We start from the raw sequence: 15,499 nt of genomic DNA, 5'->3' as shown, positions 1-15,499 counted from the left end.
CCACTCCCCCACCCCAACACCCAACTCAATGGGATATGATGGCTCCATGCCATTGTCTATTTCCAGCGAGATTAATGTGTGGGAATCGAGGGACCAAGTATGAGCTGTGAACTCTCAGAATCAGTTACTTAGCTCATCCAGAAAGTAGGCTGATTTTCTACAGACTGTTCCTACAGATAGGGTCTGCCACTCAACCTCTGATGTGTATACCATGGCTGGACAGAGGAAAAACATCCCTGTGGCCACCAATCAGCAGTGCTCCAAACCCCTCCACATGTATGATGGAGACAGAGTTGTGAGATCCTGGCTATGCCTTCTGGGAGATAAGCCATCACTATTGCAGGTGCACTAAGTTAATCACCACTATTTGTTTGTGCATGTAGGGTTGACATATGTGCTTGTGAGCTGTCTATGGTGAATGGATGCTAATAGGTATAAGGAAAGCTGTTCATGACTGTGCCCTTCCAAATACTATCTAGTTCTGACTTCAGTGCGTTGATCCAAATAAGCAACCAGAAGAATGTAGACCATGTGTTTCAAGACTGGAGCAAGCTGTAGGCAAGTTTAAAATAGGCCCACTGTAGACATATATGAAGATATTAAAATGCAAATGTTAAAGCAAAAACAGTACCAAGTCATGATATCTAAAAATATGACAAGAAAAGATGTTTGGGCCTAAGGGAAGCATAGCATCTTTTTTTTGTACAGGGGTGTCTTCAGAGATGATTGCGGGATCTGAAGAGGTCTCCCTAAAAGAAGATATCTGAAAATCATTTATTTGACAAAGGATAAATATACCAAAGATATAAACAGGGACAGAGAGAGTACAGTGGGTTAAGACATATACCTTGAATGTAACTGACCCAGGTTTGATTCCAAGCCCAATTGGTCTTCTGAGCATCACTGGGAACATCCCTAGAGGCCCCGAGCCATGCTATTAAAGTCACCCAAACATATATATTTATGTATATATGTATATGGTGCATACAGTGCATAATTCACAAGAAATCAACCTTCTGAACTGGATGAAGCATCTAGTCGACATTTTTTCCAAGATATTTCTCTCAAAAATACATATGGAGATGGTTGAAATACATAAAGATACACCTCATCACTTATCACCAGGGGGAAAGCAAATTAGCATAAGGATCTGTCAGTTCATATAATTTAGGATGGTGTTATTCAAAAAGAAGAAATTACAAGTGCAGGTGACAATGGAGAGAGAAGGAAGCTTTCATCCATTACTGGTAAGACTGCATTTGAGTGCAGCCACTATAGAGAACATCAAGATTTCTCAATATTAAGACTAGAAATACTACATGAGCCAGTTTTTTTTTACATCTCGGTGTTTGATCCCTTGATCACTTGACTTCCCGTTAATCGTCAATTTGCTCAAGCGGGAGCCAGTAACGTCTCCATTTGTCCCTGTCGCGTACTAGTGTTGCCCAATGGTGTCTGTTCGTTCGTTCTAGGAACACGAAGAGCCTCAAACTGATCATTCAGAGTCTCAAACTGATCTCGGTGTTTATGCAAATAAATTTCAAACAGATATTCAAAGATAACCCAGCAAGTTCCTATAAAAGCTGCCACAATAGCCAACACTTGGGGAAGTTTGTGCTCTAGGCAAATGGCTGGATAAGAGAATGTGATGCTTCCATATGAGAGAACATCGAACGACAAAAAGCACATGCCGCATGTGCCACACACAGACATGAGGGGGTCATGCTGAGTGAGATAAGGCAGATAATCATGGACAACTTAAAACAAAAACAAATTACCAAATAAAGCAAAACAAAGCTTAAGAATCTGACCACAGCATGGCAGCTTGCAGAGAAGGTGGCCGGGGTAGTCCTTAAATAAAGGATTGGGTTGTGTGGTGGTGAATGGGAACATTCAGGATGTAGGAGAAATGGGATGCAGAAAAGAATCGTGGCTCCTGAGACTTAGGCTCCAGACTCAAAAATAAAAGAAGCTTTTTCTTTCTATTTTACTAATAAAGGGACTTTCTCCTTTTCCTTTTCATGCACTCCTCTCTCAAACTCCCTGGTTTATGCTCTTGGACTGTGAGACTGCTGGGTTCCCTGGAGACAACATTTGGTCTTTTTCCTTCCTGGATAGCTCACTTATTCTCTAGCTGGCCCTCTCTTTTTTCGGATTCTGTTCCTATTAAATCCACTGAACCTATGCATTTATTGTGTTATTGAATTTTGTTATTTATCATTTGAACAGAGACCACTTTCTAGGCCACATCCCCAAGTCAGGATGCCCACCCCTGCGTTAGAGCATCCAGATGGAGTTCTGTTTATGTCATGTTTGTCCTTGTGAGTCGTGAGAGTCATCGCCTTCTCCCGACGTCAGCCAATGCTCATTGCCACTGGCACTCTCCTTCATGGCATGCACGGTCCTTTCCCACTGCTATGTGTAGCACCATCATTTAGAAGTAGAACAAGCTTCCTTTATTGCCGCAAGGGGGGGGGGCAGTCAACTCCACAGCAAACCCTTGCCCAGTATCAATTCCCACAAAGGCCACTGGCATTTATTTGACAGGTCAGGGCTGGGGGCTCAGCAGCTCCCAAGGCAAGAACGATGAAAGCAGATCATCTCAGGATGCAGAGAAGTTGAGGATCAGTGCACATGAGCTGCACTAGGAAGCCAGAATTACGAGAAAGAGAAAAATCATCATTTTCAGAAACACATTTAAATTTGGGTCAAGGGGCTGGAGCAATAGCACAGTGGGTAGTGTGTTTGCCTTGCACGCGTCCGACCCGGGTTCGGTTCCCAGCATCCCATATGGTCCCCCGAGCACCACCAGGAGTAATTCCTGAGTGCATGAGCCAGGAGTAACACCTGGCATTTATGAGTGTGACCCCAAAACCAAAATAAAATAAAATAAAATAAAAATAAATTTGGGTCAAGAACCAGAAAGTATTTCTCTGTCTATCCTGACTCATCTTATCACTGGAATGCTATTCATCTGCTGTCGAAGTGTGAACAGGAAAAGAGCCTTTCTCCTGTGGTGGGGAAAACCAGATTTTTCTTTCTCACACAAACATGGACAAAAAGAATCTGATTAAAAATATGCTATTCATGTGTTCTACCTGCATCTCAACAAAAGACAAGCTATCTTTCACTTCTTTTAAAATTTTTACTTCACTATTTTACTATTTACTTTACGTGTTTGCCTTCTCCTGAGACTATTGTCTAAAAAATGTGCTCTCAAAAGATGTAAGAAGAATGAATTTGTCAATAACTCTATTAAACAATTTCCTCAATAAAGATGTAGGTTTCATAAGTCATTTCATTTCCTTTTTTCTTTTCTTTCTTTTGTTGGGGGATGATCAGAATGTCTGACTATGCTCATGGCTTGCTTCTGTCACTGTATTCAGGGGTCACTTTGGTGGGGTGTGGAGAGCCATATGCAGTGTTCGGGGTCAAACTCAGGTATGTCATCTGCAAGGTAAGTCTTACTTTCTGTACTATCTCTCTGGCCTCTAATCTTGGATCTTCTGACCATGCTAATAAACCACCTGTTTAGCTCCTCTGAAGATGGCTTGAAATTGTGTTATAGGCTGCAAACCCAAGGACTTCATTTTTTTCTCCAGGACCATGTCCCTTCAGACTTGGCTTGGATGCTTTGACAGTTCCCTGAGGAAAGTTGGACATTCTTGCTTAAAGAGGTAGTTCACTACGAAAATAAACCTTGTGGGACCATGTCCCTGGTGATACGGGGAGAGAGCTGTTCCTGCCAACATCTGTTCCAGCCTCACAAAGACCAAAGACCAGCAGGAAGTAGCAGCATCAAAGGAGGGTGGATAGGGCTGCTTGTACAGCCCAGAAGCTAGAGGGAAGCAGCCTCTTGACAAAGACCAGGTAGGAGAGCAAAGGCAAAGGATGGAAAAACTGTGGAGTCTGTGAGGAATTTTTCCTCACTCAGGTGAGAGGGTTTCAGGTCCTTCATCCTTTCCCTAATCCTGGAAAACTCATGGATTTCTCCACTTGTTCAGTTGCTTTACAAACTAAAAAAATTTAGTCACTCCGACTGCTCCTTCTGCCAACCCTGTGTCTACACATGTCCCATGTTCTTGGAGTGGATGCCTGAGAAATTTACTTCCAATGGTCCCAGAGTTGAGTGATGGTCTGAGCTCCACTATGGTGAGATCTGTGTAGCTGTGGCCATTTGGATGGGACACTCATCTATGGGAAGTAAAACTCACAAAGCCAAGGGCAGAGGTAGGAGACTCAGGATTAATTATGTTTGTTCTGAGAGCAGCCACCTCCAGGCTCTGGGCCAGATCTTGTCCCACTTTCTACATTTAGTCCATGTTGACACTGTCAACACATTAAACAAAATTTTCTAATCTATTTACTGGTTTTAACTTTCCTACAGAGAAGATCTTAAGATACACACTCTTGTTCCTGCACACACCATCCATGTAGCTTTATTCAGGGACATAGCTTGTTTCTGTTGCCATGATCAAACTTGTTTGAGTTTATGCCGGATAATCTATAGCAATCTAGATGTGTAATCACCAAATTAGAAAATCTTAAGTGCATCTCTCTGCCATTTGCCCTTAAACTCAATAGCTGTTACAAAGAAGAGTCAGCATCTCACACACAAATCAATATTATCTTTAAAAAAATTTCTTTAGGGTCAAATCCAGTAATGTTCAGGGGTTACTCCTGGCTCTGCACCCAGGAATTACTCCCGGCGGTGCTTGGGGACCATATGGGATGCTGGGAATCGAACCCTGGTTGGGCACATGCAAGGCAAACACCCTACTCACTGTGCTATCGCTCCAGCCTCCCTGATGTACTATTGCCTAACCCAAATCATTATTATTTTTCCCACACACCAGGACACTTTAATGCCAAAGTTGCAACCCGATGGCTCCAGAATGTCTTTATTGGTGTTCCATAGACTTTCTAAGTAAATTACAATTTACTTAATATCTGGTGCTCCAATAAATATTTCAAGAAAACCAAAAATATTTTCTTTTATCTGAAAATGGAGTGGTTTGTTTGTTTGTAGAGTCCAGTGCAATGTGTCCTGGGGGGTTGTCTGCTGGGGAAAAAAGGGGGTTAGTTTAGACTATGTCACAAAGGGGAGTGAGAGTCAAGCTGTAACAGATAGCAGATGTGGGTTTCTTGATGCAGTCTGCTGGATTCTGGCCCATTCAGGTACGGAATCACCAGTTTTGCCAAACACCTCTGTTTTTCACTGTGGGTCAAGCAGTCTCAGTTCAGTGATCTCTGCTGGCCAAGAGACTAATGAAACGGAATGGCAAAGGCCACAGTAATGTTTAGAGAGTAAGAAAAGAAGTTCACATTCTACCTCTAATCAAAAAGGCACATTCATTTACAACACTTCTAAATCATCCCCCTATATAATTATTAGCTTATTCAATAAATGCACATTAGAAAATTTTATGGGAACAATTCTGAGCTGAGTGAGGGTACAGACATGAGTAGGGTTTATGGTCTCTCAAAGGAAAGGGGTAGGTTAACATAAAACCAGTCCAGGGAGCTGTTCCAAGAGTCCTGGTCGATCCAGAGAGCAGCCAGCCAGGAGTCACTGGGGAAGTCTGCCAAGAACACTGTCATTGCTTCCTTCATTCATGTGTGAAGCTGGAGATGAGTAACTGTGGGGCTGGGTGGCTGAAGCAGGGGAGAGCATAGACCTGATGGTCACCTTGTGGTCCTAAGATGCGCATTCCAGCTGAGCCTTAGAGTCCTCAATGTCACATACTTTAGGGAGACTCTGGATAAAAGGCTGCTCTGGAGACACAATGAGAGAGCTCTGAGGTCCTCACTGGTTGGTCACTATTGGTGATTAATAAAAACTGTCTATCCAGAGGCTGTGCTGTAGAACTTGTCACATATGAGTGTTACATTCAGGAAATCTGCCTTAGGAGGGACTGAGATTATAGGCTTGAGGTGCCCATGGAGGAACACTGGGGTTCCAAGGAAACCAGGAAAAAAGTAGTTAGAGGAATAGAGACTAGGGTGTGAGAACAAAGCATAAGTCCCATGCACATGACACACTGATGCACCTAGTTGTAGGCAGACATAATTCCCATCAAAGCTGGCGTCTGGAAGCAGTGCCTGGTGGGGGGGTGGGGAGGTGGTGGTGAAGGGGAAGCTAGTGTCTGGGTGGAGTCTCTGCGGGAAAAGTAGAAGGGGACCCAGAGTCTGGAGGGAAAATAATGGGGGATCAGTTTATTGTGTGAATTTCTGTGAAGGGAAGACCAGGGGGGTGCAAGAACTGGGAGAAGGGAGGCGCAGTGCAGTTTTGGATGAAGCTTGAAAAAATCCACACCAAACTTCTTGTGATGCCACCACTGGAAATAACTACTCACATTACATTCAACTTTTAATTGTACAAAATGTGTAGGTGAATGAGTAAATTATTCACAATAATACAAATCCATGAAAATTCATTCCTCTATATTGTAGTACAGTTGCCGAGTATTGCCCAGAACTCATACTGAGCTGATATAGGGGAAGAAATTCCTCTTTTCAAATTTCCTGATGTTGCCCACACTGTCTCAGCACCTGAATCTCCAGATGTGGTTTCAGGGGCATTCAACTTTATTATTAGTATTAGTATTAGTATTATTTTAATTTGTATTTATGACCTGACCCCAAAGCTTAGGCATCTTTTCAATGCTGTCCATCCTGCCTCTGCACATTCTTTCTTGGAAAGCATCTGCCACATTAAGTTGTATTTCCAAACCTGGAAGTCTATGCTTCTGGAGGAAACATCCCACAGACATCATTCTCTAAATTCCATCTCCCCTAAGAATGAGACCAGGGTTGTCAGCTGGAGGAGGCATTGCTCCTGTCTCCCTGCTTTCCTTCTGCTGGGCACAGGCTTCTAGTAACATGGATTAAGAATGCATTGAGAAAAATCTTGTGGATTACCTATTTTCTAAAGACAAACAGATGTATACAATATCAAGTAAGATCTGAGGGCACCTACAATTTTCAGATTTCACAGAACATACAAAGGAGTGATACAATACAATGCCTAGGAAATTCTGTCTGGTACCATTTTAATTAATTAATTTATTCATTTATTTATTTATTGCTTAATGAAGTGTTTATTTAAATTGATTGCATGCTCGAGCGGGCCCAGTAACGTCTCCATTGGAGACTTTGTTGTTACTGTGTTTGGCATATCGAATACGTCACGGGGAGCTTGCCAGGCTCTGCCATGCGGGCGAGATACTCTCGGTAGCTGGCCAGGCTCTCCGAGAGGGGCGGAGGAATCGAACTTGGGTCAGCCATGTTGGCCGCTTACAAGGCAAACGCCCTACCCGCTGTGCTATCGCTACTTTTTGGGTCAGAGATACAGTGTAGTGGACAGGGTGTTTGCATTACACACAGCTAACCTAGATTCAATTCTCCCTACACCTCCCCCACCTCAAGCATCACATATGATCCACCAAGCACTTCCAGGAATGAGATCCTTAGAGAAGAACAAAGTTCTGATCACCTCCAGGGAACTATTTTATTTTTTATTTTTTTTTCTGGCTCCATTTTAATATGGGATATAAAATAGAAGTTAACAAAATTCTAACTGCGTATTGTTTGTAAATTTGTTTTAAGAAAAATTTGTGAAGAAGAGTGTTCAGGTTCTGGCTGAAACGGAAATGCTTGATAATCTCTAGTTCTGAAGTAAGATCTTGGCTCTGTGCCACACCCTGCAGATTTTCTGGCAGAGATACTGACAGGGACCTAGTGAGGAAACGGAAACACAGATAGTTTGATCCACAATGTCTTCTCCCAAGCTCTTTAGCATTCCTGTCACTACTGTAACAAACTACCACATATTTGGTAGCTTAAAATGGCAGAGATTTAGACTTCCTTTCAGAGACCACAGTCTGAAATCAAGGTCCAGGGCCAAAGGCAGGTATGAAAAGCTTCTCCTGACAGGAGCTGTGTGAGGGTCGCTCTTTGTCCCTCCAGGCTTCAGAGGAGATATTGGCCACTATTTTCTTACCCTAGTCTCCTGGCTAGCACCTTCAAATGTCACTCTGCTCATTCATCTCTGTGCAGCTTCTTCCTTAGGAGCTCTTCAGAGGAACCATAGAGCAGAGCTTAAAGTCAGACTAGTGAATTTGGGATACTCCCCCTTCTTAATGTCCTTAACTTTCATCTTCCAGATCCTATGATGTGACGTTTACAGGCCTAGGGATTAGGACATTTTCAGTGACCCTATGATCCCTGGGAAAGAGACAGTCTACTCTGGGATAGAGAATGTACTCAGACACTCTTGTAACATGGATGGGGAGCGACTTAATTTGGAGCAGGACTCTACTCATCCTGGGCCATTCCCCCAATTCTTCCCAACCAGCCTCCCTCCTTCCAAGTTATATTGCAAAATAACTCCATAATGTTTGCTCATTTCTACTACCTTTTCATCTGATTCCTTGCAAGAGTTGCAGTGTCAAGCTCAAATTTGCTTAGCCCCCTTCTCTTATTCATTCATGTAATGACTATTTTACAAAGGGGCAACAGGGATTAGGAGTTTGAGGGAAATGAAGGAACTAAAATAGTGAGAATTGCTCTGAGTTTAGTATAAATAAGTTAGAAATTTTTCACAAATCATTTTAATATTGCCAAGTTATGAGTAGAACCTTCAGCTCTGAAAAGTTTTTCCTTGAGGAGCAAGGAAACAACAAGGTGAGGAGACAAGCGTGATAAAAGCATTGGAGGCGCATCATTGAGATTTTCCAGAGGTCTGTGATCTACGTGAAGTGGTAAAATGCAGTCTCTGTTACTCAATACACTCCTGTTTTACAGGCAGCCACGTGGATAGAGATTATGAAGAACTGGAGTGGAGGACACGTGGCAGAGTTTATTTTGGTGGGCTTCCCCACCTCCTCCTCTATACAGCTGCTTCTCTTTGCCCTCTTCCTTACAATGTACCTGATGACCTTGCTGGAGAATGTACTCATTGTGTCCACAGTCTGGCTCATGCCAAGCCTCCATCGTCCAATGTACTTTTTCCTTGGCCATCTCTCCTTTCTGGAGTTATGGTACATCAATGTCACAGTTCCCCGACTCTTGGGAGCTTTTCTTACACAGAATCGGAAGATCTCCTATGTAGGCTGCATGACCCAGCTCTACTTCTTCATTGCACTGGCCTGCACTGAATGTGTCTTGTTGGCAGTCATGGCTTATGACCGCTACCTGGCCATCTGTAAGCCCCTGCGTTACCCTATTCTCATGTCCTCCAGCTTGGCTACTCGCTTTGCTCTTTCTTCTTGGGGGAGTGGCTTCTTCAGTTCTATGATGAAGCTTCTCTTTATTTCTCGACTGTCCTATTGTGGCCCCAACATCATCAACCACTTTTTCTGTGATATTTCCCCACTGCTTAACCTCACTTGCTCAGACAAGGAGCAGGCGGAGCTAGTGGACTTCCTCTTGGCCCTGGTGATGATCCTACTTCCTTTGCTCGCTGTGGTTTCCTCGTATGCTGCCATTATTGCAACCATATTGAGGATTCCTACTGCACAGGGACGCCACAAAGCTTTCTCCACCTGTGCTTCTCATCTGGCCGTGGTTGTTATCTACTATTCCTCCACTCTCTTTACTTATGCACGGCCCCGAGCTATGTACACATTCAACTACAACAAGATAATCTCTGTGCTTTACACTGTCATCGTACCATTTCTCAATCCTGCCATATACTGCCTGAGGAACAAGGAGGTGAAGGATGCTCTCAGGAAGGCGGTGTTGGGCAGGTGCTTCTCTCTCAGGGATGCTCCTGGTTGATACACACCTCAGCTTGGGAGGAAGAAAGGATCTTCTTGGGTTTAATGGTGACACATAGTGAATCCTAAAATAGGCACAACTATCATTAGTGCATAGCTTCTCTAAATAGAATCTGGGAAACTTTGGAAAAAACCCAAGGTTATGAATCCTTGATCTTGTATAGGAGTTTTCTAAGGTTGAATTAGCTGCTTTGGAGTCATTGGGGGCCCATATTCTACCTCCACTGCCGTACTCTTCCACTGGTCCTGCGACAGAGACTCATAATTAAAAGTAGTCACAAAAATTTCTCAGATATATCTGTTCTAGTTGAGACATCTCTGGTGATCTCGGGGGTGGGGGTGGGGATTAAGCCAAGTTCCTGCCCTACCAAAGGCCCCACAGTCACACCCACGTCCCACTGCCACCAACATGTAAGCTCCAGTTAAATATTTTGGATTTTTTGGAGCACACAGTCATGTGACATCTCTAAATCTACAATACTAAGCATCCAGTAGGAGACACCAGATTGGTTGGAAATGTAATGCAGAGGCCAACTAAGCTCAATTAACAGAAGCATTAACATAGAAAGCGCAACTAGCAACACTAGCTAAGGACTTAATGTCCCCATGGTGAGATACAACAATTTTTACAAATCTTATTTTACTGGAGTATTTTTGATAATTCCATGAACAACTTAGTGGTAATAAGCAACAAAAAATAAGTTATTGTGGGCCTTCAATGGGGGTAGGCCTGAGGGGTAGTCGGGAAAATGGAGACAATGGTGGAAGGAAGATGACAGTGGTGGTGGCAGTGGTAGTGGTTTGAAATATTGAATGCCCATAACACATCATCATGAACAACTTTGTAAATTATGGTGTTTATACAAAGTGGGGGGTAAAAGAATCACTAGGGGTTGGGGATGTTCAGCTGTAGAACACCTGCTTTTTGCACGGGAGGAAGTATGTGTTCAATCCCTGACAGAAATAAGGAATAAAGGGGCAAAAGAAGAAGAGAAGAAGGAAAGTAATCATGGGGGTTCTGAATTAAAATACAAATTCCCCTAAAATTTGTGGAGTATATGATAGAATATAGCCAATTTGAAATCCTACCATGCATAATTTTTAATCTCTCAGGATCTCTTATTTTAATCCAGTTTGGTATTTTCTGCGCAGGACCACACTTGTTGTGTATGGTTTTCTTTTAATAAATGAGGAATCATAAGAAAGATCACAGATATATCAAGACAAGATATGGGCTAAACTGAGGCAGTTTTAGGGATATAAGATATCAAATTCCACATCTATAAGAAATAAAAATGTATGATCACACCCCAAAGTCATGACCTCTGATTGATATCCATGGCACCCTCAAGTCTCCTGTCCACAGACTCGGAGGAAAAGGAGATGTGCAGCCACTGAGGAGGGCAGCTGCAGGGCTGTGTCTGACCTTTAGTGATCTGTGGTCATGTGCTTGACTCAGATGTAAACACTGCCAGAACTGAGAACTTGGCCTCAGAATCTCAGCACCTAGGCTGACAGCTTGTTTCATATCATTGATCTTTGACTGTCAGTTTTAAGTAGAACAAGAACAAGTAGGAGAGCAAGATGCCTCTGAGTGCCTGGAGATCGAACTCTGACCTTCTCCCATCTCCTTGGTGCTTGAATTGCTTACAGGCATATTCACTCCCTGACTCCAAGTTCATTTACTCACATTTTATGAACGTTTGAACCGAATGCAGTATTTCTTTAGCTGTAGGAAAAGGGGAAAGAATAAAGACACATGATTAAACACCGCTTTAATCATGAATTATTGGGACTGTATAAATAGTTCAGAGAAGAAGATCTCTGGCGCTTCATATTGTCCAAGAGCACTGGCAGTAGTAGCACATTTGGGTGTGACTCCCAAACAAAAACAAAAGAAAAAAGCATAAACATGGATTATTTACTCTGTTTTGAACTAGTATTGGGGACAAAGGGTAATTGTTCTGTAAGGAAATTCCCTGCTTAACAGTGACTTCTAGTATCTCTAAAACAAAAAACCCCAAAATATCCAACACTTAAAAACGTGTAAGTTTATTTTAATGATATTTCTGAATAGCCTTTCAAAGAAGTGTTTATGAGCACACTCTCAGTTCTTTTCTTTTTCATGCATGGGTTAATGATAACAATTCTTTCCCGAGAAGAAATGCATTTTAGTTTGCTCCTGGTTTTGCTACTAACATGTCCCTCAGATAATGAAAATAGTTTAACCTACCTCATTTGCTTATTATGTATTTTTAAAATTTTATGTATGAGTAAAGAATTAATAAAAGATTTCCTTTTTGTAGAATTTTTTACTATGGAATAACTCTTGCAGCTTTCTTGAGTTGTAGTGGACAAATAAAATTGCAAGGTATTTGCAGTGTACAACGTATGAATACTTTTATGTCGGTATGCATTTGGATTAGTGTTCTACTTTTGTTCTTCTGGAAACCTGATTAAAATCCTTAAGCAACACTGTCCAGGTATAAAGTGGCTCTGATAATAAGTTTTCTGGTTAGGAGAGCAAAAAGCTTATATATGTATTTGGAGGTAAGAAGTAGCCAGGGGTCATTTTTCTAACCAGGAGTCTCTGCAGGGAGCTCTGAGAACTAGAGACACCAGAAAGTGCCTCTAAGGAATGGGCTTCCAGAAGATTGAGGGTTCCATGCCTGGGCACACCTCCTTCCTCACACTCAGAGCTATAACTCTGAGTTCCTTGCTGCTGTCCTCTTGTCATCCTGCTTATATTCTCCCCAACAAATGCTCTATGACAGGTGTAGCAAGCTCACTCTTTCAGATGGAGTCTGGAAGACTGGCTGCTTCTCCGAATGCATAGAGAAGAAGCAAGAAGCTTGCTGGGCACAGCAGGCTCAGCGTGCCAACCATCGAGTACAAAAGAATCCAAGGGAACAAGGTCTTTGGTACCTCTGTTGGAGTATCAACATATCTCCTCTGACTTTGTGCTTGAACAATCTACACAAGAGTGAAAGAGCTGGAGAGTACAGCTGGTTCTATGTCGGACCCTGTGTCAGTAGTTTTCTCTTTTCTTATGTTAGAAATTTCTCTGAATATTTTACTTTTCTAAATATTTTTAAATGAGATAGTCTTTATAAACAATTTGATATGTCCTTCTGGGTCACTTAATGAAAAGAATGGGCATTTTAATGGTTAATGGTTAAACAATTTTTCTCTTTTTTTTGACAAAAACGTGATTTCTTTTCAAGCCGTTATTGATGACAGTCTAATTTCTTTTCAGCAATGGCTGCAGCTAGGAAGTGCCATGTCTTTCTCTTTTGCCCAATTTTATTTAAGAGGGCTTTGCTAGAGGGATTTCAACATAAGAGAAGAAGCATTGGGAACAGGAGTCTCCTTGTCTCTGTTCTGTTATGTGGATCACAGGACTGGAGCTCCAGCAGCAACCCAGGGTGGATATATGACTCTTGGGTACTTAGGGTGGATGCTCTAAGCCTTGTGGGCACTGCAACTACAGTTGCAGAAGTCCATAGGAAAAAGTATTTGTTTTCAACACATCAGATAAAGGTTTGATATCCAGGATATATAAAGAACTCACAAAGTTCAACAACAACATTGAAAACCCCTATCAATGGGGAGAGGAAATAAATAGACACTTCTTAGAGGAAGACAGGCGAGTAACCATTAGGCACATGAAAAAACGCTCAGCATCACTGGTCATCAGGGCAATCTAAATCAAGACGGCAATGAGATACCATCTCTCACAGTGAGAATGGCACATATCAAAATTAGCAGGGATAACCTGTGTTAGCTGGGATATTGTGAAAAAGGAATTCTTATACACTGCTGGTGCGGATGTTATCTGTACAACCCCTGTGGAAAATGGTATGTAGAATTCTCAGTAAACTTAGAATTGATTTGCCATAGGAGTCAGCAATTCCGCTTTGAGGCACCTACCTCCAGGACATAAAAACACTCTCTCAAAAGGATATGTGCACAACATTATTCATTGCTTCATTCACTACAGTAGCTGAAATAGTCACAGACAAGTGGATTATGAAGGTATGGTAATATACACAGGGGAAAACTGCACTGCAAGGAATGTTGTAATCATAAAATTTGTTGCGACATTGTTGGAACTGTTGAGTGAAGAAGAAAGACAAAGAGGATAATCTCACTTTCCTGTGGTTCATATAATACTACATGAGAAAATGTACTGCATTAAAAGGGAGACGCCTAGTTCACCTTTAACCTCAGTGTTTGGAGAGAAGGACAGAGAAGGAAAGAAATCAAGGGGGAATTAGAGAATAAGAAGTAATGTGTGAGCAGGCATCAGGGCTCAAGTTACACTGGCGATATAGGTATAATAATATATCCAAAACACAGACTCAACAACACTGAAACCATGAGATATTGGCTGCAGTTGCTGAAACATTGTAATATGCGTGTCAAGCTGACAGGCAGCGGTGGGGTGGTAGTTGTCACACTACCAATAACATTGTAGATAACAGTCTTTTAATAAAAATTAAAAAAAGAAATATGATGTGACTTACTCTTTTTAGCTAAATGATAAAAATTTAATCCCATTTGGAGAAGTTCTTGCAATCTGTGATTTATTTTATTTTCATCCTGATTTACTAGATGCAATAGTTTGTCAATTCTTGCCTTGTGGGGATATGGTGAAAAAATAAACTTTTATCCACTGCTGGTGGGAATGTTGCCTGGTACAACACCTGTGGAAAAAAGAAGAAAGTTCCAAGTACTTAGCTTTTAACTGCCATATAACCCAGCAATTCCACTCTGGGGCATCTAATCCCAGGACCATTATTCACTGCTGCACTCAGTTCAATAGCTGAGATATGGAATCAATACAAGTATCCAATGACAGATGAGTGGATTATGAAGATGCGATATATGTACACAATGGAATACTTGGTATACTTTGCAGCTGCAAGGAACGATGAAATCATGTAACTACTTTGAATTCCTTTAGCATTTCCCAAATAATTTTCAGTATTAGATTTTCATGTATTTTTTCTGGCCGAGTACTTGATTTGCATGTGTGAGCACTGAGTTCTATTCCTTGAAATACCCCAAAAGATATGCTTTTTAAGTTTTCAGAAAAAAAATATTAAAAACACTGAGTGTTTTTTAATTTACTTAAATGAGGTGCTATATGAGTGTGAGAATGTGGGTGCATGTGAGATTGTGGAATGCACATGCGTTTGAGAGCCTGTGGAGTGTGCATGCATATGAGAGCTTGTAATGCATGTATGCCTATGAGAGCACGTGGAGCTTGCACGCAAAGGGGGCTTGAGTGGGGGGTCTCAAAGCGGGAAACAGTGAGCACCATTTGTACTTTTTGAGTATTTGTTTTGATTTTGTCTCCTTCAGAGAAACTTATTATTTGTGAGACACACTCCCCAAAAAGAGAAACACATTCACACACATGCTTGCACATAATCCCACTCACACACACTTTGCACACCATGCATTCGTTCTCACCCACACTCTCACTCCCCTCCACTTCCTCAATCCAGGTTGGAGGAAGCCAGTGAACTCCACATCACATCTTTGACCCCAGTGTTTGGTTTATGTTCCTCCAGCTTCCACTGAGTCCAACAGCTCCTCGTGTAAGTCCCCCAGGACTCTTCCAGTCCTGGAAAGGTCACATTAATTCTAGAGGATTGCATCTGCTGCAGGGCCCCTGGGGAGAGAGGACTTGGCTCCTGAACCCGTAGGTGCTT

At 42.0% G+C, this 15,499-nt stretch overlaps 1 protein-coding gene across 1 annotated transcript; it reads left to right on the top strand.

Moving 5' to 3' along the window:
• The first annotated feature begins 8,826 nt into the window (after nt 1-8,826).
• On the top strand, nt 8,827-15,368 carry LOC130042753 (olfactory receptor 6P1). The gene is made up of 3 exons (XM_056134945.1): nt 8,827-9,749; nt 12,554-12,700; nt 15,293-15,368. The coding sequence occupies exons 1-3, from the start codon at nt 8,827-8,829 to the stop codon at nt 15,366-15,368; spliced, it is 1,146 nt and encodes a 381-aa protein (XP_055990920.1).
• The last annotated feature ends 131 nt before the right edge of the window (nt 15,369-15,499 follow it).

The sequence above is a fragment of the Sorex fumeus genome, unplaced genomic scaffold (assembly GCF_029834395.1).
Source record: "Sorex fumeus unplaced genomic scaffold, SorFum_2.1 ptg000109l, whole genome shotgun sequence".
Taxonomy (NCBI): Eukaryota; Metazoa; Chordata; class Mammalia; order Eulipotyphla; family Soricidae; genus Sorex; species Sorex fumeus.
Note: the sequence above shows the minus strand (reverse complement) of the source record. Positions and strands in the feature narration are given on the sequence as shown.

Excerpts from the sequence above, each read along its gene's own strand:
- LOC130042753 (XM_056134945.1), top strand. The coding sequence starts at position 8,827 with ATGAAGAACTGGAGTGGAGGACACGTGGCAGAGTTTATTTTGGTGGGC. Across the intron at positions 9,750-12,553 it reads AGGAAGGCGGTGTTGGGCAG|GTGTAGCAAGCTCACTCTTT; the intron begins GTGCTTCTCTCT and ends GCTCTATGACAG. Across the intron at positions 12,701-15,292 it reads CCAAGGGAACAAGGTCTTTG|GTTGGAGGAAGCCAGTGAAC; the intron begins GTACCTCTGTTG and ends TCCTCAATCCAG.